We start from the raw sequence: 20,832 nt of genomic DNA, 5'->3' as shown, positions 1-20,832 counted from the left end.
CACTGCTACTGTAAAAAAAAAAGCATATCCATATAAAGCCTGCCGTGCTTAAATCCAATGCTTCATTTCCTAGTATTAATTCAATCCATTGGTTACCTTTTAAATTATGTTAGATTGATATACACGTCACTCTGAATGGAAACTTGAGAACCTAGATCGATACAGTTGAATTGTACGAATATAAATCGTTGCATCGATGTAGTGAATGAATTGTTACACCCTCTAATAAATGCTTAAAGAAGTGTTTAAAATATTTTTTCACAGGCTGAAATCAGAGGATGTGTTATGTGCCACGTTATGCCCCTTTTATTTCTATTGTTTTGTCCCTGCTTTCTCCTTGTGGTTTGATGTTGTCATTGCAACGTTCCTCACCTCGGCTGGGGGCGGAACCACTGGGCACACCTGCCTCCAGATTGTCAGCAGCTCTCACTTCAGCTGATCTGTGTCAGCTGGCTGATGGTAGTTGATTCCTCCTAGTCACCCTTGTCATACACGTTTGGATTACTCTCCAGGTTTTATGGTAGATTACCTTTTTGAATCTTCTCGTTTCCTGATCCTCTGCTGTGCTTCTTCATAGTTTGGATATTTCCTGTGGACTTTTTGAGAAGGTATGCCCCAGTGGTTCCTGACCTACCAGCGTGACCCTGCTGTTTTCCCTAATTGACTGACTATCCTTTCATGGTGTGCCTTTTGTTACCATCATGTGTACATTTTTACATCAAAAAAGCGCTTAATCAAATACCAAAGTAGTTATCGATCAACTGGATAATCTATTCATTTTTGCAGCACTCCATTTAAACATTCTAAGACACAGGTACTACTCCTTTCTGGGCATGCTGAATAGTGCAAGTGTAAACATATGGCTAAATAGACATTTGTGAAGCATGTTCGAAATAAACAAAACCATTACAATAAAAAGTTAATTCACAAATTAGGCAATTGTTACGCCTAACCCTACCTACTGACATTAATCAGTCCTTTGTACAGGCTTGTGGTCTAACACTATTTGCCAAAGCATTTTAAAGTTAAATATTGCATATTTATTGACTTGGTGTATCAATCCACAAGCTGTCAAGCATAAACCTCGACACCCTTGTTGGGAGGAGGGAGATGTGTCTACAAGCACCCGCCCTTTCCAGCGAGGTCTTTGGAGAGGACAACTAAAAGGAGCAGAGAAAAGCTGCAGCTTTCAGCCATAAAGGAAAATCACCAGGTTGCTGTGGCTAAAATTAACTGATCACATCTAGCTCACAGTAACTTTGTTATTTCCAGCTATCTTCCAAGCACACAGAAGGCCTTTGTTATGCAGCGTGAGTACCCACAAACAAAGTACTGAGCGAGAAATCACCAAAGGGGTAAAAGCGAGGCCAACGCAAATGCAGCTCTCTTCCACTACAGGAGCTACATTCACCAGACAACTAACGGCGGTTGGGCTCTTTTAATTTGTAAAGAGCACTGCTCCCTTTACAAGAGGGAGATGATGGATGGCGGGAAGAGAAACTGGAAGAGAGAGATTTAAGAAGCCTAGGATGTCGGGTGTGACGAAGTGTACGGGCAGGGATGCAAAGCACTCTGAAAGACCTTAACACAGCTAAATAAATCATATGACTAGGAAAAGCACAAGTGAACCAAATATGACACCCATCCTTTTCTATACAGAGAAATAAATAGAAGCACACCCTTAGAATCACAACAAAAATTAATAGAGAAGTGAGCTTCAGGTACTGTACATGATAGAAAACGACTACAATGTTGATTTAACACTTGGAAAACATCATAAATAATTACTTTGATGTGATTCTGTAGGGAGAACCGCAAGGGCAAACCTTCACATTTAACAAAGTGAGTCATTTACACTATATTTGCATAACTGCATAACTTTGCTTTTCTGTCAGAGTCATAGCTGTGTTAAGCTCCCCACCCTAAAATACATCCCCCATAATACTTCTTAGCAATGTGCAATTAGACAGTCAGAGGCGTCATTATAAGACTCTTGAATGCCTCTGTGCCCTGAGGAACAATGAGCTCGGGCCCACGCAGATACACAGTGTTTATTTTCTCCAGCATGCCTTCTGAGTCTCATTTACTGCATGAGACAGCCATGAGGATACATTAACAAGCAGAGTGTGCAAGGAGATGGTATTCAAGTGTGAAGAAAAGCGGGCGATTGATATGTGTCTGTTTGCAAGAAGGGGAAGCTACGATAAATCCAGCTCTTAAGACAACATGCTTCTCCTCGTTCCTCTAAGAACGAGGGAAAACATTCGCGGTTGCAGGCACGCCAATGCCACGTTTGTGTGGCCACTGAACACACATCATAAGCACAAGTGGAGACAGAAACCGACTTTTGGTTTCCGTCCTAGATAAAAGACTTATGTAACAGCTTAGAGCAGGAAAAAAAGCCCATAAACAAATTAACAAACATGAACAGAGCAGCAACTAGGACAGGATAAGTTAACAAAATCAGGCAGAGGGCAGAAAGCAATGCAAGAAGGCCTGCCTTGGCATCAGGCACATAATTAGCACCGCTTTGACTTTATTGCGCTGATTGTCGTACTAGTAAACACTGCTAGTTTCTTTCCAGAAACTGCAGTGTCATGCTGGTTTTAATAAGATGCTTTAGCGATTACATTACAAATACTGCAGTACCGTTTTTTGTAAACTCTGCAACAAAATAATTCAGAAGCTCATATGCAGGGTTTCCCCAAACGTTTTCAGCTCAAGGCCAAATCCTAAATTAACCAGAACGTATTAAAATATACTATGTATCACTACATCCACATACTGTATACTGCTGAATGATCAATAGCTTGTGAAAAACGCATCAGTGACATTTTAAAATTAAACTGATATTATATATCAGTTTAAATATAACACATTGGACGGCATAGGTAATTTTATAAAAAAGTACATACATTAGAATATAGACTGCAGTTTCCATGCTTGTTTGATTATTGAACATGAAACTGAGGATGAGGTCCACCCAGACCATGGCCCTCAATAGGCCCCAGCTGGCCACATCCGGCCCGCCAAACATCACCCAAATAATGTAAACCGTTTAGTCCAACTAAAAAAGTGCTGATTTATGCAGTACTACCTATACTCTGCAGGGGGCAACAGCATGGCGTACGCATCACAATTAAGCAGAAGTAGAAGAATACCCTCACATTTAACCAAATATGGCATTATCAATTCTAAAAAAAAAAAGAAAAGAAAAGTAGACCCTGAAATTGGACTTTTAGCTTGACTGGACTATAAACTATGCATTTACAGAAAATGCAGTAGGGAAGTCTATTTACATTGTAATAAAGGAAACAGTGTTTCAAAGGACTTGAACCTTCAATGACTCAAAAAACCCCAAAAGCATTTATAATAGAACTGTTAATAAGAGTCTAACTATAAAACACGTTTTGCTCTTGGCCTGCCTCCTCTTTCAGGCCAGAGCTCTTGGTATTCTTAGTTTTAGGGTAAAAACACACAAAGCTTTTGCACTCAGTGAACATGACTGTCTTGTGCCATTGCCCGGAGTTCTCATTAAATATGCCACTCACATCCACAAATATTGTAGTATCAAGTCAACCACAAAGAAACCCCACCTTCTGGTTTAATGAATAAAATATCTCATGAGGGACAAAGCTATGACGATTAAACATTGTGTCAACATTTAGAGCGGCCAGTAGTAAAAGTCAGAACACTCCATCCTCTCAGCATTTTTGGCAGTGTGGCACTTGAGGCCAGGAATCAGCGTGGTGCTAGACAATCCACTGTCATCCTCTTACTACGGCTCACAACCAACCTAGCTGAGGGACAGGGCTTAAGCCCATGGCCGAGCGGTGGGCAAAACAGAGCAATTTGAATTGGGAGGGGGTACATTGATGGGAACTGACTAAGGAATTCCTGTTTGAAAGGGCTGCGCTAATCCTTAATTTCCCTGAGGGAATATCAGGAGGATAAAGTGGGAGTTTGAAAGAGATTCTGGGAGGCTGTAATTTTGTGGTGTACAAAGCTTGGTCTTTACAAGAGGGCAAATAATACCATTTTTCTTCATGTCCTTTCCATTACTCTACTGATAATTGTGTTTTACAGTTGCTAGGGGTGTCACGTGATTGAGACCAGCGATGTTGTTTGGTCTAGAGACAGTGTCAATGACGAAAAGACAGGAGACAGAGCTGGAGGTAGCAGAGATGAAGATGCTGAGGTTCTCTCTGGGAGTGACCAGGAAGGATAGGATCAGGAATGAGTACATCAGAGGGACAGCACATGTTAGAGGTTTTGGAGATAAAGTCAGAGAGGCCAGACTGAGATGGTTTGGACATGTCCAGAGGAGAGATAGGGAATATAAAGGTAGAAGGATGCTGAGTTTTGAACTTCCAGGCAGGAGGCCTAGAGGAAGACCAAAGAGGAGGTTTATGGATGTAGTGAAAGAGGACATGAATGTAGTTGGTGTGAGAGAAGAGGATGCAGAAGACAGGATTAGATGGAGGCAATTGATTCGCTGTGGCGACCCATGAAGGGAAAAGCCGAAAGGAAAAGAAGAAGAAGAAGAAGAAGAAGAAGAAGAGGGGTGTCACGTGATTAAAAGGTGATGAGATTTCTCATTCGGAGAAACGCTGTCTTGCAAGAACACGGTAGCCAGAAGCCAGTGAAAGTGTGAACTATGGCATGGCTACTATGAATGATAATACAGTAATATGGAAGTGGCAGTGCTCGTTACATTTGGCTGAGCGCCAACTTTACAAGCACCGGCAATCTCCAGTTCCGCTTCATAACACACCTCATATGTAGAAGAGATCAGTGTTGACAGTTTAGCAACATGGTCGCTATATTTAGTAGGAGTAGGAGTGCACATTAAAAGTGAAAGACAGGAAGTCTTTCTTGCATCGTGCATTTACAGTATTCGGTTATTAAATACAAGCAGTCAACACAGAAGAAGTATGCGCCGCGCAGGCAAGACGGAGTCGAGATGCACTTCCGATCACCATGCAACGCAGGTCTGAAAGCTGCATAAACGCCTCCACAATGAAACCCAACCCTTGACCAGCAACAGAGCCAAGAAGGCAGAGCTTAGGCACACTCCCCCGTCGCCTGGCAACACCCGGCCTTCTTGGTGAAACACGCATGGGTGTCCAAAGTGTGGCGCAGGGGCCATCTGTGGAAGCTGGCTCAAATGTTGAAAACATTCCACATACAGTACGAATTACTTGTGAGAAAGTACATGTCACAAATGCCTTTTCTGCATGTTAAAAGGAAACATTGCATTATTATGATATATTTTTATTAGAGATGCTCAGATCAGTGTTTTATGCTGCCAATTCCGATGCCAATCACACGAGTGAGATTGGCCAATACCGATCACACTGATGACCTGTACATTTTTCCATTTATTTCTGAGGAATGGTATTGGTCAGGGGTGCCGTTAGACAATTCCATGGGCCCCTGGCAAATAGGGAATTATTTTTTTTTAATTTACATTTGGGCGGATTTTTTTTTTTTGCTTTTATTTGTGTGAAACAAACCTGAATTTAATTTGATGCATGTTTTGGCGTAATACGAGTACATGTGAAATAAACTGTTCGATAATTCTTTTTTAGCTCAAGATAACAAAACTAACAAAATTAATTCAGTGTCTAGGTTGCGGGGGTCTCCAACTTTCATCACTATCACAACTTTATGGCAACATTTAAATTGTACACTATTTTATTTACCAAGCAGATCTCCACTCAAACAGTGTGGCCATCGCCATGATATAAAAGGCATAAAGTCTGAATTCAACAGTTATAATAAAAACCTACTAAGAGTTGAAGCAAATATTCTTTGAGCCTTTGTGAGCTACTCAAAATCAGCTTGTGAGATAGGAGACCCCTGTAATAGTATCACTATCATAAGGCTGGACACACTATGTGTTTATGTTCATTAAACAGCCACACACAAATAGTGTCTTGAGGCCAAGGCATAATTGCCGTAGTAAAATGACGACGATAGTTAAGTTGTTCAGTGACACTCAAAAAAGTTAGTACGTACCCCGTGAAGGTAACATCCACTTGTGGGACAAAAACGAGCTCCGAAATAACTGCATTGCTTGTTTGTCTTAAAAACTAAATGTCACTGTGGTAAAAAGTCACATTTGAAGTTTGAAGACCAGAAGCTAGGCGGACAACTCTAGGTAGCTGCTAGCTAGCTAACTGCCGCCAATGCAAAATACAGCCAGTGACAGCTAGGCAAAGCGTGTAACAAAACTGCAAGAATAATCAAACTGAGATAGATTTGGTAAGGGATCAAAGGATCAAACATCGATTGGCGTAGCCTTAGTCAAGCTCAATACGAGACACGCCATTTTGTTGGCAACCTTACATGAAGGATTTGCCACTGCATCTCCATCTGTTTTTGTGATTGGCTTTGAAAGTCGTTTATCGGCATACGTCGATCACATGTTCCCCCCCCCCCGGGAGCATTTTCCGCAACATTTCAAAATGCACCTGCATTGTTTACTGACCGTTTAGTAAAAAGTTTGTTTGTCCAGTCAAATGTTTTCATTGTACTTTTCTTACAATTAAGGTTAACATCTCATCTCGTCTCGTTCTCGTGGACCCAATCTCGTGCATCGTCTCGTCCGGCGGCACCCGGGTTGCATTAATCATAAATCCTCACTGTTCTTCTGGAGTTCTCGGGCGTTTGTGTTTAAATGTCAGGGAAATTATGTTTGTGTTAATAATCTGGGCCATACACACTTGCACCTTTTTAATATTGTAAAAAGCAATGAGTAGGGGTGAGACGATACAAGATTGGGTCTATGAGAACGAGACAAAGCAAGATTTTTAACATTACTTTTAAGAAAAGTACAATGAAAAAACTATAAAACGTGTATGACAATATATTGCAATCTACTAATTTAATTTCTACTACGTGACACTCGTCTGCTACTGTGTATGCTACCGGCCCCGCTTCTACCCACCGAGACAAAGAGACTGTTTGTTTGAAAAAAGTTCATACCATTGTTCTACGGAACAAATGCGCCAAGGTGCTGAGTGAATCCTCCTCCTGCCTGTTTGGAGGCGAGGAAAACAGACACGCATGCACATGGCAATACATTGAGGCCAGCAAAATTATCAAGTTAATTTTCATTTATTGTGGGATTCATTCATTTATTTAATATCATCCCAGGCCTACCGCCCACGAGAACAAGATATCATGTCACGTTTTAATCTCAATGAGTGAACTGTAGCTGCTGAGTTTTCGCAATGATAAATCTTCCTGGACATGACGAATGGCACTGAATTGTAATGTTTTTGTCTTTGCCCATTTAATCATAATTGTGCACACAAACAGATGAATAAATAAACAAAAACACTCTGCCAATGCCAATGTCACGCTTTGATTATTATACAGTAGAGGTTTTCAGAAAGTAATTAATTCACGATCGCTGTCTCGTGGTAGACTATTGTCTATTATTAGTCAAAACTAGGGGTGTCACGATACATTCAACTCGCGAGACGAGACGATACACAATAATCGGTTCACGAGATGAGGGACAACTGGATTCTGTAAGTGTTTTTTAATGTTAGAAAAAAACGTTCCAGACTTCAGCGAGTCCAGTTGCAAGGTTGACCAGTTTGACCAGCCTTAAATAGCAGTTAAGAATGTTTCCTTCCATAACTATCGTGACATTACATGGAAATTTAGACTCCATGCTACTGTATATCTCTGACATCAACATTTTACATCTCAAACAGCTAATCTAGCTGTTAAGTGCAATGTCTGCCTTAAACCCATTTATGTATTACAAGTCTGTTTAGGTACAGTATAAAAGAACCTCATGTTGTCTAACAGCTTGTTAAGAGTGAGACTACCGTGCCATTGCCAGGGATTAGTCTGGCCTAGGGCACTAAGCCCAGCGGTAACTAATGCATGTCAGGCCCTTTCAGAGACCCTGGGCTCAGTTATGTATTCTGCTAAAGGGAGGTGGGCCTATAACGTCTGCAGCCAAACTGAGCATCATCCCTGCAAGAACGCTGAATTACCTGCTTGGTACACCAGAAGCTTGATGAGTTACACATGCACATAAAGTGTCTGAAGATAGCACACAAAGGGCAAAAAAAAAAAAACAGAAGCAAAAGACATCTATGCATGTTGAAAGGAAACACCACTATTCTTCTGAAGCAACCTTTAAAGTTAGAAATATTGCATAATTTGTTAACTATGACACAGCAACCATGAGGCCTCAGCTAGTCAGTGACACACATGTCCTGAAACCACTCCACAAGACGAATTAGTGATCTCATGCTCATGTGTCTGCCCCTTTACTCGTATGTCTAATTCTCTGGAAAGCTGCATGACCTCAGATTGCAAAAAAATGTCCAATGTTACATCGCAGAGGAAGATAGAGGTCCAGTTTTTTTTACTGTAACATATTCACTGTGCTAATGCTTACCTTTTGGCTTTTCAGAACAACCTGCATATTCACTAACATAACAGATGGGTATGTAAATGGTTAAGTGATTTGTAAACATATTTTTTGCCACTTTAGATTTCATATTAATTATGAAAATCAATTAAGTTTGACAAGTATTTTATTCAGTTAGTTAACTATCACCAGCTTCTCTTGTAATTACTGTTTTAGTCTAAGAAAGGAGAAATTTACATTAAAAAACATTGTAGTTGTATTATTTCGAAAAACAATCAAAACCATTTAAATTAATGATTTTTTTTACAAAAATCATTTTTATTAATATACATTAATGTACTGTATTTGTATTTTTTTGCCATTCGTTTGTCCAGTCTCAGATAGCTAGCTAGCTAGCTAGCTAGCTAGGAACACATGGTACATATTATATTGACAAGTAACCAGATAATAATATTAGCAAGTTAAAAACGGCTAAACTTTTACATTTTTCTCTTTATTTTTTATTTTTTAATAAAATTTTCCCTATGCTAACAATCCTAGTATAACATCAGTTAACAAGGCCAACTAGCAAAGAAACAGACTATAGTCGCACTGACAAAGTATTTTATCGTTTCAGCCTCTCATCAACACAAAAATGGTGTTTTGGGTGCCCTGAAACAGTATTTTAAAAAAAAAAACAGCTACCAGAGTGGGAAAATCTGAAAACTCCGGTTTGTCGTTTTTGTGAAGACAGCAGAACTGTTTTTTAGAAATAATAACATCACCTACACATCGCCGTCACATGACCAGATGTGAGCTTTGACGAAAAGACAACATAATATCTGAATATTTCAACGGTAATGGGAAAAACTCTGCGTCTGCTTTTGGAACAAATTAATGAGGAAAACCGAGGTTCCACCGTACACCAATTAGCTTCAAATCGGCTGTAAATATTAAATAAAGCTCCATATGTGCTGCTACAAACATGAAAGGATGAGAGCAGTGTCACGTTATCAAAATGAAAACAGATGTACAGCAGCTTGTTTGCAAGTTCAGTTGTGGCACGGACTCTTCAAAGTCTCGAAAGGGGCCCATTAACACATCATATACAGTACTACATTTCACAGAGCTTCTGTGTGGCTGCAGGAGGTGTGAATTAACTGCGGATGCCCACAGACTACAGAGAGAGAGAGGGGTCAAGAGACTTGCAACAAAGCGAAAGGGATGGGCATGAAATGTTGGCAACAAGAAGAGGTGAGATGAATGTGGAATAGAAGAACGTCCAAGTAAGAAAAAGCATATTAAATCAGAGCCCATATGGCAGCCAGTTGGCATTGCCCAAACAGTGAACACGTGACTCTCCATGCCAACATCAATCAAGTCACAAAAATCAAACGGCCCATCATCCAAAGCAACTTCTCCAATGTTATAGCAAACTGTTGACCTTCATAAATCATTTCTGTTATAATGCAAGAATGCTTCAAAGTAAGTGCATCTCTTCAGTGTGTCGCCAACCTCAGGCTAACTCACTGCAGAGAACTTTTATGTAATTTCTTTAATACGGCAAAAGCAATGTGCAAACCAAAGCTCTTGAAAGGAAAGTAATTTGCTTCCTGTGTGAGGAACATGCCAAAACTCTGTGTGAGTGTGACACCTTTGAAGTGTGGATATGGCTGGGTGTGCACCCAGCAGGTGGGCAGGAAAGGAAGACTGCTGAGAGAAGCAGAGTGGTAGCCGGAGGAAGACGCCATCCGCAGGGCCGCACAGACCAAACGTCTGAACCGCTAATGGGCAGCTAGCCGTCCACATCTCTGCGCTTCTTCCATATTAAGAAAGCAACCACAGCTCCCGCTAGTCTTATCTTTTTCTTTTTGTCCATTTGTTATTGTAAGGTTTTCAACTGAGAAGGGTGAAAAGGAGTTCACGTAAACAAGAACACATGGGAGTTGTTACTCTCCCTTTCATGCACCACGCCAGCGACATTCTAGGACAGAACGGGACAATGATGCACGCTGTTTGTATTATAAAAAGATGATAAATTATTACAATTAAAGGACCTGGAATCATTCTTGGTTTCTCAGGATACATTACCACCTCAACAGTTGACAATCGTGTCACCATTTAGTAGTAGGGCTGCACAAAAAAATGGAAATATAAAAAGCATCATCTTGATTCACACTAACATACAATCTACTTTCTAAATGGAGACTTGTGCTGCCAAGTGCATGAATGTACCCCATTACTTTTAAATGACATATTTACCCAGCAACTATGCAATGTTTACCTACATTTGGTTTTAGCACAAAAAGGCAACAAAGCACATGTCAGGACACGGTTGTTATCACGTTTTGCTCCTCCAACACACATATGTGGAATCCATCACTGTTACGAGGTCCTGGTCCGCAGACTACACAAACATGGACCGTAAACGTCACACGTGAAGCGGCGCATCCCAAACTCAGATGCTCCTGGAATGCTAACATTGCGGTGTTACATTTCCCGGCTTCCCATTGCTGCATCAACCCCATATACTGTTTCTCTGAGTTCAGAGGTCAGAACTGATGCAATGTGACTGCCATGCCTGCCGCTTGCCAGCTATAAACTCACCTCAGAATGAACAATGCAGTGCAGTCCTGTAGCACAAGTTGCCGTTTGCGTGTATTGCACACGCTTACAGCAAAACACAATGAAAGGTAGAGGCTGTGTGCACTGATGTCACTCAGGAGACAGAGTGGATGTTTTTTTTTTTTTTTTTTTTTTTTAAAGCACAGCATGTGCTAGTTCTGAACCGGCAGATTTTTTTACGGGTGACTCAAGCCTGGCAGTTTAGGTCTGCTTGGGACAAGCCAGAAATAGTGCCACGTTTCCCATTCATTCGCTTATTAGTGGCGTGCCGCCACTAATTTATTTTGATTGCCACAGATTGATTTTTGATGCTACCTATTAAGAATCCTCCATGTTTCTGCATGTTTTTGCTTAGGTTGTTATTTTGAAACCTTTTACTTAGAAAATGCCACTTACAGTTTGTATGTGTGTTACAATCGGTAAATTCTCTCGTCCGCTTTCTATGATCTGTTGGTGCAAAAGTCATTGCAGATGTGAGTTTTCTAATGCGCAAAGAAATACAGTCATCCCTTGTTTATCGTGGTTGCTTCCAGACTCAACTGCGATAGGTGAATGTCTGCAGAGTAGGATTCAACATTAATTAAATGGAATATTTTCGTTGTTAGAGCATAGAAAACCTGTTTATGACCTTCTAAAAATTGTATTGAAAATTATTAGAGCCCTGTAGACAAAAAATAACACCCATATAGTCACCTACCCGTATTACTTAATATAGTAGACATGATAAGCATAGGAATAGGACATAGTAACTCATTGTTTTCCATCAGGAAAGTTCCTTGTTGTTGTATCTCGAACGTAATGCGGGTAGATCGCATGGCATTAAAAAGAAAATTCGACATCAGCCTATCATCCATCCTCACGATAATGATACACAGGACAGCCAGTCTAACATTACTAACAGTCTAACATCCTCAAAAAAAAAAAATCAGACCTCAAAAATCACTCGGCGTTATATTGGTCTCCCACCGTATATCCCTGCGCACTGTCGCCTCAGATTTTTTTAGGAGGCATTTTTGTAATGCAAATGTATTACGCTTCTGAACGCATATTGTTTTGAGAAGCCAAACTCCTTACTTAAATGGCCCCAGCAACTAAGCGTAAGTCACTGTTGGTGTAGTACACTGCTGATGGGGATGTCATACAACTTCATGTCAAAAAATCCTAACAATCCCTTTAACATCTTCTCACATTTCTCTCTTGTTTAAACACTCTCAAAGTTCAAATTTCGTATGAATTTTAATGATCAACCGAATAGGTTGGACACAGGAAATTACGTGACTCACACGTATTTCACCTCTGACCGTGCCTATTCGTCCTTGCACCGTTTCGCATTTTTGTATCCTTGTTTAAAAAATATTGCTCCTGTCGTTGTATTTTCCCCCTCCTCATCCTCCTCGAACCAAAAATTCATTGATTCCGTAATGGCGGCCTACAGCCGATTCGCTTCCTCTTCCTCTGCGATTGTTTATTGGCAGTTAGCAAGCAGCTCACACAGTTAGCCAGTTTGCTAGCGGTGACAACCACAACAGGAATCGGCACAAGGTGGATTGATTGATCATGGTCTACAGCCAATCAGGACGCAGAAGACAATGGGCGGTGCAGACGGAAGAGATGGAAGAGAGAGAGACACACTGCAACCTCATGCGAAAGCACACTTCCCACAATGCAATTCTTCTTAAAGAACCAGGCCTGTAACAGCGTTCATACACTGTAAAAAAAAATAAATATATATATTTTTTAAAGTTGGTGACGGTGAACCACAATGGAACACTGTACACTGAGTTTAACTGAAGTAATATACTGTGTGTCCACTTCAAATACACAATTAAGAACCCCAGAGTGGTCAATATTTCCACACACTATTAGCCACTCCCAAACCTAACCGCGCGTGCCACACTTAGATTGTAGGTTGATTGTAGCCCTGTGGGAAACAGTGTAGTGTACATAATGGGCTGGAAATCTCAGGATCTAAGCCCAGCCCTCTTAAAATGCAAACCAAAACATCATAGCCATCATGAAAAGTGTGCCCTGTTAGCCAAACTGTAAGAGGACTTTCTGCAGCCAATCCTATCCCAAACCTCTGTTTGCCAACAGGGAGTATAAATGAGGTGGGTGCTCTGAATAGGTGGTCTAGTTCCAGCTAGATGACAGCTCAATTTTCATTGTATAACTGAACAAGGCGAGAAAGTCCCCAAATGGTCTTATATGAATATGAAAAGCCTTCCCGCTAGGCTTTGTCAGCTGGACAAAGGATGTGGCTGTGAAGATGGGAGACCAACCCTCATCTGGCTAAGCTCTCAGAGCGTCCGTCCAGTTCTCTCATGATTCCTCTGTTAATTTCCCCATAAAGGGACAGACCATTTTGCCCTGCCAGGGACTTCATCTTTACCTCTAGTTCATCTGCAGCTGCTGCCTGTGTTTGGACGACCGGGCCCATAAAGACTTTTTCCTATAGACGGCTATTGCACACTAAGTATGGTTATCAGTCAACTAATTGGTCTTCACTAATAAAGACTTTTTATGACATCGTGTCTAGAGGCAATGAAAAATGGCTTGCACTACTTTGCTGCAACCAGCAGAGGCGCTGTTGATTAGGTACCAACTAGTTTGCTATCAAAAGCGGAGTGTGTTCATGTTGATTAGTCTTGAAATAAACATATCTATGTGGAAAAGCTACATCTACAATTAATTTAAAAAACAATGAATGGATTATTGATTGTTCATTTTCCCCATAGTGAATCAAGCAAATTTGCTCATCCTGAACATACACCGCCATTATAAGGCCTGGAAGAATACACAGGATGGCACTTCCCTCCAATGAATCCCAAAATAGGCTCTTGCAAAGCTGGAAAACCTATCATGATAAAATTGTATAATGTATTTTGACAATGGGCACCTTAATAAATATCCTTATCATGTGATCAATCCAAAACACAATAAGGCACACTCAGCAAATGCATTCATTTGAATAAACGATTCATCTTTTGGGAAGACATTATCTCTACGGATTTATGGCCTCATATAGGCCAAACCACAAGCAGCCAATTCAAAAGTCTGCGACCTTGCAACTTAAAAGGAGCCAAGCCGAGCTTGTTATGGTTTTAATGGAGCAAATGTTCAGGGCGTCAGAGGCATTAAACACACTGGGGTTGCTGTCTGTCCCATGGCAACCACTGGGATGAGGCCTCCTGGGAAAGCTGACATTCCGCAGAGCCGAGCTACACAACTGCCTTCTTCTAACAACATCACAGGTCTTGACATGCACCCCATTCCAAAGTAAGAATGCCGAATGACAGTGAAAATGCACTTCAGACACTGCTAGACAATAATAATAAATCCAGTTACTGTATCGTGTTGCTATTTAGGGCCAAATAACATGAATGTGTAGACAATCTCGAGATGACATGAGTTGATGTCACTTATCTGATAACAATAAACTAGAGGGCAGCAGGAATGTAAATAAAGAAAATCTTACTACATAAACAGAGTGAAAGGTCACAGGACTGAATATGAAACACTAAGATGCGCTTGATTATTGGAATGCTAATGAAATCAAGTATCATATAGAACAAGCAGGACACCCAGTGATAATGTTGGGATCAACACAACGTGAATTTAAATCTATACCTCCCATTCAGAGAAAACTCATTTCACAGACCTGTCATTAATTATTTGCATTCTGACACAATGGTCAGCCCACACACTTAAACAGAAGAGGCGGGATCAGCCTCAACTACAACTTCTCTATATTGGATTTCCGATTTAGAAGGTTTTAATGTAATTACTTTGAGTACGCCGCACCGTCTGCATGATAGCCTGTCCATGCATCACTTTTCTTGCAGCACTATTTTTCTTTTATTGACTGATGTTCATCCACTTAAGGTCAGGATCTTATTGACATGTATAGTAGGTTGACTGAAGATGACAAATTTGGAATGACATATCAGCCTCAAAATCGAAAAAAACAACAACAACAAAGAAAAACTCAACTGGAGATTGTGGCACATTGCCAATAGCTATATCAATATCATCCATTTCAGGCAGTCTCCCAAGCATTTTAATAAGACAGGCTTCTGGCAGCCAAACAGACTGCAGATAACATGTACAGACTTGACAGGCTCTATATTGACTGAAATCTGTATCAAAAACTTATCAACAACACATCGTTCAAGTCTGTGAATTAAGTTCTTAAATTGTCCGGCACTATGGTCAGGACCAAACATTTTTAAAAGATACTTGGTTGTCACTTTAGTGCAGTCTGGTTTGCGTTCACACTTTTTGTCAGCGGACCACCTAATGCTCACAGTTAAAGAGGATAAACAGGATTTAGAGGATAAATACACTGGATCTTGCAGCAAGTTTTCGGACTAGAGCTGTCCTATCTAGTCTGACTAGTGTCTGTCCCACCTAATCTTTGAGCATGAACTGATGAAACTGCTCAGAAGAGAGATGAAACATCTTCTGAGACAACCTGAACAGTCCAATTGCGATCATTTCAAGGCCTTCAGAATACAATGACCTGGATGAATGAGAATATTCACAGGCATATCTCACAGTTACAGGTGCTGTCAGTGTTGATTGATTCTTGACTGAGTTTGTAAGCTACGCCGACGTAAGACACACGCACGTTCATTAGTCACATTGTTGTCAGCTAATAATAGCAATTTGACAAAGCTACTAACGTTAGCCATCATTGAATAAATAGCTTATCATAACAACAGCCTGATTGAAAATTGTTGATCGCCTCTTTTAGACTGCTTTTGTGTGTGTGCATGCGCTACGGACATGTGACTATCAGGCAGCCATGGGTAACCAATCATCTTATTTGGGCCCCAACAACAATTTATGCCAATTTTTATGAAGTTTAACTCATAATTGTAGAAAAATACAGCCTTTTTTGGTACAATCTGTTCTTTTAAACCACTATTGGTAACATATACTAGCCGGTGGTGGTGTTCTTGTATTTTTGGGTTGACAAAACAATGTAATTTGGAGCCGAAGATATACAGCACTTTAAGCATGTGCATTAAGTCACGCCTCATATGTGACGTGTACATTGGCAGACGACCTCCTGAATGCAAAATAACAGGGCATCTTCCGGGTCACTTACACTCATAGGTCTTTCCTTTCTGTGCCAGACATTTTATTAGCTGACATTTTACCTGTTGAGATGTAACAAAGAGGATATAAGTTACATAAAGACGTCAAAAAGGTTCCTGGAGATTTGCTGCGAGGAGACAAAGTTTCTGAAGACTTCACAGAACTGTAATTTAACTACTGTATGCTTCTGGGCATACATTTAATTCTTATTTTTCACTCTACTTTCTGTTTGGTGTTGCTATTCATCACCTGGTCATGGTCACATTTGGTGACATCAGAGACAGTGTTTTGGTCTGCCTCACTCAGGATTAGAGTCCACTGGCAAGTGATTCGAGACCCATCTTTCAGGCGGTCTCGGTCCGCCCATTTGGTCCTGGATTGCGTTCACACTTGACTAAACAAACCATACAAGCACAGTAAACTGACTTTAGTCTGTTTTAACCAGACTAAAAATGGCAAGTGTGAACCCACCGGAAACCTTCCTATGTGCACACCTCTTCTCAAATATTTACCTCAACAATGACTTCCCCCTTCGTCTGACCTCTGTCACAAAGCTACCAGCATATACAAGCTTTCCTCACACATTTGACTGATCTTACATGAAAGTTTGACTGCTTTGCTATTTCATCTTCCTTGTGAGAGTGCAGCCATCCATTATGCATCAGTGTTAGTCAGTTTTTAAACAGCATGACATATTTGTTGTAGTATGTTTGTGCAGTTTAGCTGCATGATAGTCTGCCAGTGGTTTATGCACAATACAGTACAAGTGGCTGGGAGCTAACAAAGAAACATGCTCCTACTACTCACTGGTTGGCTTTGACTGGATTTTGGTTTCTAAAAATTAATACATTGGCGTTGACAGTCATGATTAATCAACACAATTCAACAGAGGAGGCTCGGTGAATATTCGATGGAGAAACACTGCTACAGTATATAGACAGGGAATATACGGGTTAACAGCGTCCTCCTCCTCTCCACTGGAGCTTACCTGAGCAGACTGGAGAGTGGGTGCGATGAGGCAGCGTGGCCGCCGCTGTTACCACTTCCACCGGTTCCATACGAGCCGCCACCGATGCCAGCCGACTGTCGCTTCCCGGATAAAAGCTTCTCCACTGCCGCCAGGTTTCCCGTACGCGCCGCTTCGAGGAGCTCCTGCTCCTTCCCCATTGCGGATGCGTTAAGAAAACGAAGAAGGACGGGGGTTGGTTGTGAAATTCCTCCGCGGCACCCCTTCTATCTCAACTTGGTATTCCTGTGGCGTTAATATGGCGTGGAAACAGGAAAAAACGCTCCCCACGCCGTTCTATCCGCCCGCCAGCTCCACGGCGTCGCTAGTGCCTGTAAAGGGGAAAAGTTTCGTTAAGGCGCACCGCACCGCCACCATGGAGCAAACTTCCTCTGGACAGTCCCCTGAGCGGCGTCCGTCACTTCCTCGAAACTGCTCCCTCGTTTTGCATCTTTCTCACACAAGAACACCACTTACTTGGTGGGCACTATAGTGTACCTGTATCACTGTATTATCAGTACTTCATTGTTTAAAAAAATATATATAGAATATCTATGTACATGTAGTTTTCTCTCTCTCTATGTATATATTTTTTTTAAAAGAAATTCAGATGTAAAATGTTTTTTAATTTACGTTCCAACATTATTTTCATTTGAGTTCCATTCCATCTCTAATTCTGTTGGTTTTATTTATATAAACTAACATTTCGCATTTCACATTCATTTGTTTCTAGTACGTGTGTATTAATGTAGCGTCGTAACAAAATAATCGTGAACAAACGAAAATGTTATTGCAATCATTTTATTTCAATAAAGTTTTTTGGGTTTTAAAGAACAACCCCGTGTTAACTCGCATTGTAAATAAAGTTTGTACAAAAACGAACCGGAAATAATATTAATCAACAGCGTTCGCTGCTGGCTGCACTTTCTGTGAAAATTAAACATTTGTTAAATAATGTAACACAGTTTGTTAGCATATGAGGGAAACATTTGTAATTTATTGTGTACTACTAGCTTTCTTAACAAATAGTTACCTCATACCAAACAAACGTTAGCTTTAGCTTACGTCCACCGTTAGCTTAACTGCTACATAGTTGACGTCTGAAGTGAAAGTACTATACTAAGTAAGTATGAACTAATTAATGTATTAACAGTTATCTTCGTTTTCTGTAATGTTGACTGTCAGTAATCGGCTTAGGTCAATGTGCAGCAATAATCAACGATTCATTAGATAATATAGTAACAAAGCGATGTGTGTTGTAGAATCCGAAACTGCCATTGGGACAGGGTGATAATGGCAGATCCTGCACGGATCAAAACTGAGGGTACACCTGAGAGAGGTGCTGCCGGCCAAGACGAACAGCCTGCAGCTAATGTGCCTGACGACGTAAGGGTCCCAGCTACGGAAAAGCCTGTAGACGAACCGAAGGAGTCGTCTTCTCAAGACCAGCACAAACAGGACATTAAGTCTGTGTGTAGATTAATCTTTTGATACAAGCCTTGAATCCAAATTGGGGGAGGGGAGAACCCCAATCATTTATGATCATACATTTTATTTTAACTGATTTGTCCTCTGAAGGAAGCGGCAGCAGAGGATGAGGATGAAGGAACTTCAGGTCAGCCTCCATCGAAAAGACTTAAGGTGGAGCCAGAGAAGAAAAAGGAAAAGCGGCACAAGGTTGACGAGGATGAAATACAAAAGATGCAGTAAGACATTTTCGACCAAACAGCGTAGAGAATGACATATTCGTCGTCGTGCAAGAAACCATTTTCTTACGTTTTTAAGGGTTTTGGTGTCGTCCTTCTCTGAAGACCAGCTGAATCGCTATGAAATGTACAGACGTTCTGCCTTCCCTAAGGCTGCCATTAAGAGGGTATGATGTTTTGAGTTGTAGAGCAGTCCGGGGATGTAAAGGTTATTTAAAAAGAAAAAAAAAATCACCCGTGTTTTTTATTTTTTTGTCCAGCTGATCCAGTCTATAACAGGATCGTCAGTGTCCCAGAATGTTGTGATTGCAATGTCTGGTATCTCCAAAGTTTTTGCTGGGGAAATAGTTGAGGAAGGTAAGACACTAAAGTAGACTTTCATTTCAAACAGATAAGTGTTAGTAATGAGTTTGGGTTTTTACAGCATTGGATGTTTGTGAGAAGTGGGGAGATACGCCACCGCTTCAGCCCAAGCACATGAGGGAGGCTGTGAGGAGGCTGAAGAGTCGCCATCAGATTCCCAACACCAAGTACAAGAACATTCTGTTTCACTGAGGAGTGCAGCCGAGGATGAATGACCACACTAGCTCTACAGTAGAAATAAAATGCCCTGTGAGACTTTATGTCAACGGTCAGTCCACTGTAAAAAGAAGTTTTTAAGTACCCGGTGACCAGGATCTGTACAGATGAAGAAACTTCGATCCGCACATGATCAATGACTTTGAAATGGTGGCGGCACCTGCAAATGTAAATACAACAACGCGTTGCACGATGCAATCGAGTTCAAATGTGTGCAGTTGTACTGATGTATTTTGGGTGTAAATACAGTACTCTTTATACTTGGCAACAGAGCTGACTCTACCCAATTTGTCGCCCTAGTGAAGATTTTATGTGGGCCCCCTCATGCTTACAAAAGAAATGGGCAGTTTTTACCAATTGTCTATAATTTGCAGAATTCCATGTCCCCATATTTACATGGTTAACAAATTATAAAATACAATCTGAAACAATGTGAATGTTGTTCCCATAAAATAACAATCCTGTAAATAAGTGAATAAATAGCAATAAATTATAAATACGAACAATTTAAAAAAACAGCCAGCTTGCCCACAATAACTCTTAAGCTACATTTAAACTATGTTACAAACGTTATACACAAACAAAACAGCTATGTACAAAAATAGCACAGGGAGACTTATTTGGAGTAATATTAATTGTGCATTGCTTTACATTTGAGTCAGTGTGACATTTTCCACATGAAGACTTAAGTTTTAATATATTTTGAGGGAGAATTTTTTTTTTTTTTTTGGCAGCCCCTGGAGGCCACACCACCCTTAGCATTTGCCTATATTGTGTAATGGGCCAGCCAGCTCTGCTTGGAAAACAGTTTTGTTTTTATACTGAAGCAGATCATTTTAGAAAATAAAATACAATATCCATCAGAAACTGGACAAAAGTAGACTGCGTGTATATTTATACAGTATTATGCTGAAGGGACCTAAAGGGATAGTTCGGATTTTTTGGCAAGTTGTATGCCATCCCCATCAACAGTGACTTACCTCCCCACTTGGTCCTGTGAGCCCATTTCTCATCAAATATCGGTGATGAGGAACACAGTTCCAGTTAGTTGCTGAGGCCACTTAAGAGTTTGGCTTCTCAAAACATGCATTCAAAAGAGTAAGACATTTGCATCACAAAAATTACATCTCGAAAACAAATCAGACCTCACAAATTGCTCAGCATTACTTTTTCTCCCGTCGTATCTATGCGCGCTATCACCTATCCATTGTTGTGTATGTGATGAAGATGGCTACAACGCGCATCTTCATCTGCTGTGGAACACATGCGTAAACAGGTGGCAGACATCACATACATGACAATGGACAGGCAATAGCGCGCATTGATACGGCAGGAGAGCAAGTCACGCCAAACAATTTGTGAGGTCTGATTTTTTTCAAGGAGGCATTTTTGTGATGCAAATGTATTACTCTTTTGGATCCATATTCTTATGAGAA

General features: G+C 40.7%; 2 protein-coding genes across 7 annotated transcripts in view; one reads left to right on the top strand and one right to left on the bottom strand.

Annotated features, from left to right (window-relative positions):
- The window catches only part of LOC129178627 (ankyrin repeat and SAM domain-containing protein 1A), a 56,519-nt gene extending 38,883 nt beyond the window's left edge, over window positions 1-17,636 (bottom strand). For 3 of the 6 annotated variants that reach the window (XM_054771017.1, XM_054771034.1, XM_054771026.1), the window contains exon 1: window positions 17,094-17,636. In XM_054771017.1, the coding sequence (XP_054626992.1) occupies window positions 17,094-17,272 (179 nt within the window). In that variant the 5' untranslated portion in view covers window positions 17,273-17,636. The remainder of the gene's footprint in view (window positions 1-17,093) is intronic. The other 3 variants (XM_054771053.1, XM_054771042.1, XM_054771061.1) reach the window with 3 other exon arrangements.
- A 206-nt stretch (window positions 17,637-17,842) lies between these two features.
- taf11 (TAF11 RNA polymerase II, TATA box binding protein (TBP)-associated factor) lies at window positions 17,843-20,262 on the top strand. Its single transcript, XM_054771074.1, has 6 exons — window positions 17,843-18,234; window positions 18,374-18,581; window positions 18,690-18,817; window positions 18,897-18,984; window positions 19,078-19,174; window positions 19,242-20,262. The coding sequence occupies exons 2-6, from the start codon at window positions 18,405-18,407 to the stop codon at window positions 19,370-19,372; spliced, it is 621 nt and encodes a 206-aa protein (XP_054627049.1). The 5' UTR covers window positions 17,843-18,234; window positions 18,374-18,404; the 3' UTR covers window positions 19,373-20,262.
- Window positions 20,263-20,832: the final 570 nt, after the last annotated feature.

The sequence above is a fragment of the Dunckerocampus dactyliophorus genome, chromosome 1 (genome assembly GCF_027744805.1).
Source record: "Dunckerocampus dactyliophorus isolate RoL2022-P2 chromosome 1, RoL_Ddac_1.1, whole genome shotgun sequence".
NCBI classification, from domain to species: domain Eukaryota; kingdom Metazoa; phylum Chordata; class Actinopteri; order Syngnathiformes; family Syngnathidae; genus Dunckerocampus; species Dunckerocampus dactyliophorus.
Note: the sequence above shows the minus strand (reverse complement) of the source record. Positions and strands in the feature narration are given on the sequence as shown.

Bases quoted from the DNA above. Each gene is read 5' to 3' on its own strand.
- taf11 (XM_054771074.1), top strand. From the start codon at position 18,405: ATGGCAGATCCTGCACGGATCAAAACTGAGGGTACACCTGAGAGAGGT. The intron at 18,818-18,896 runs GTAAGACATTTT...TACGTTTTTAAG, and splicing joins GATGAAATACAAAAGATGCA to GGTTTTGGTGTCGTCCTTCT. The intron at 19,175-19,241 runs GTAAGACACTAA...GGGTTTTTACAG, and splicing joins TGGGGAAATAGTTGAGGAAG to CATTGGATGTTTGTGAGAAG.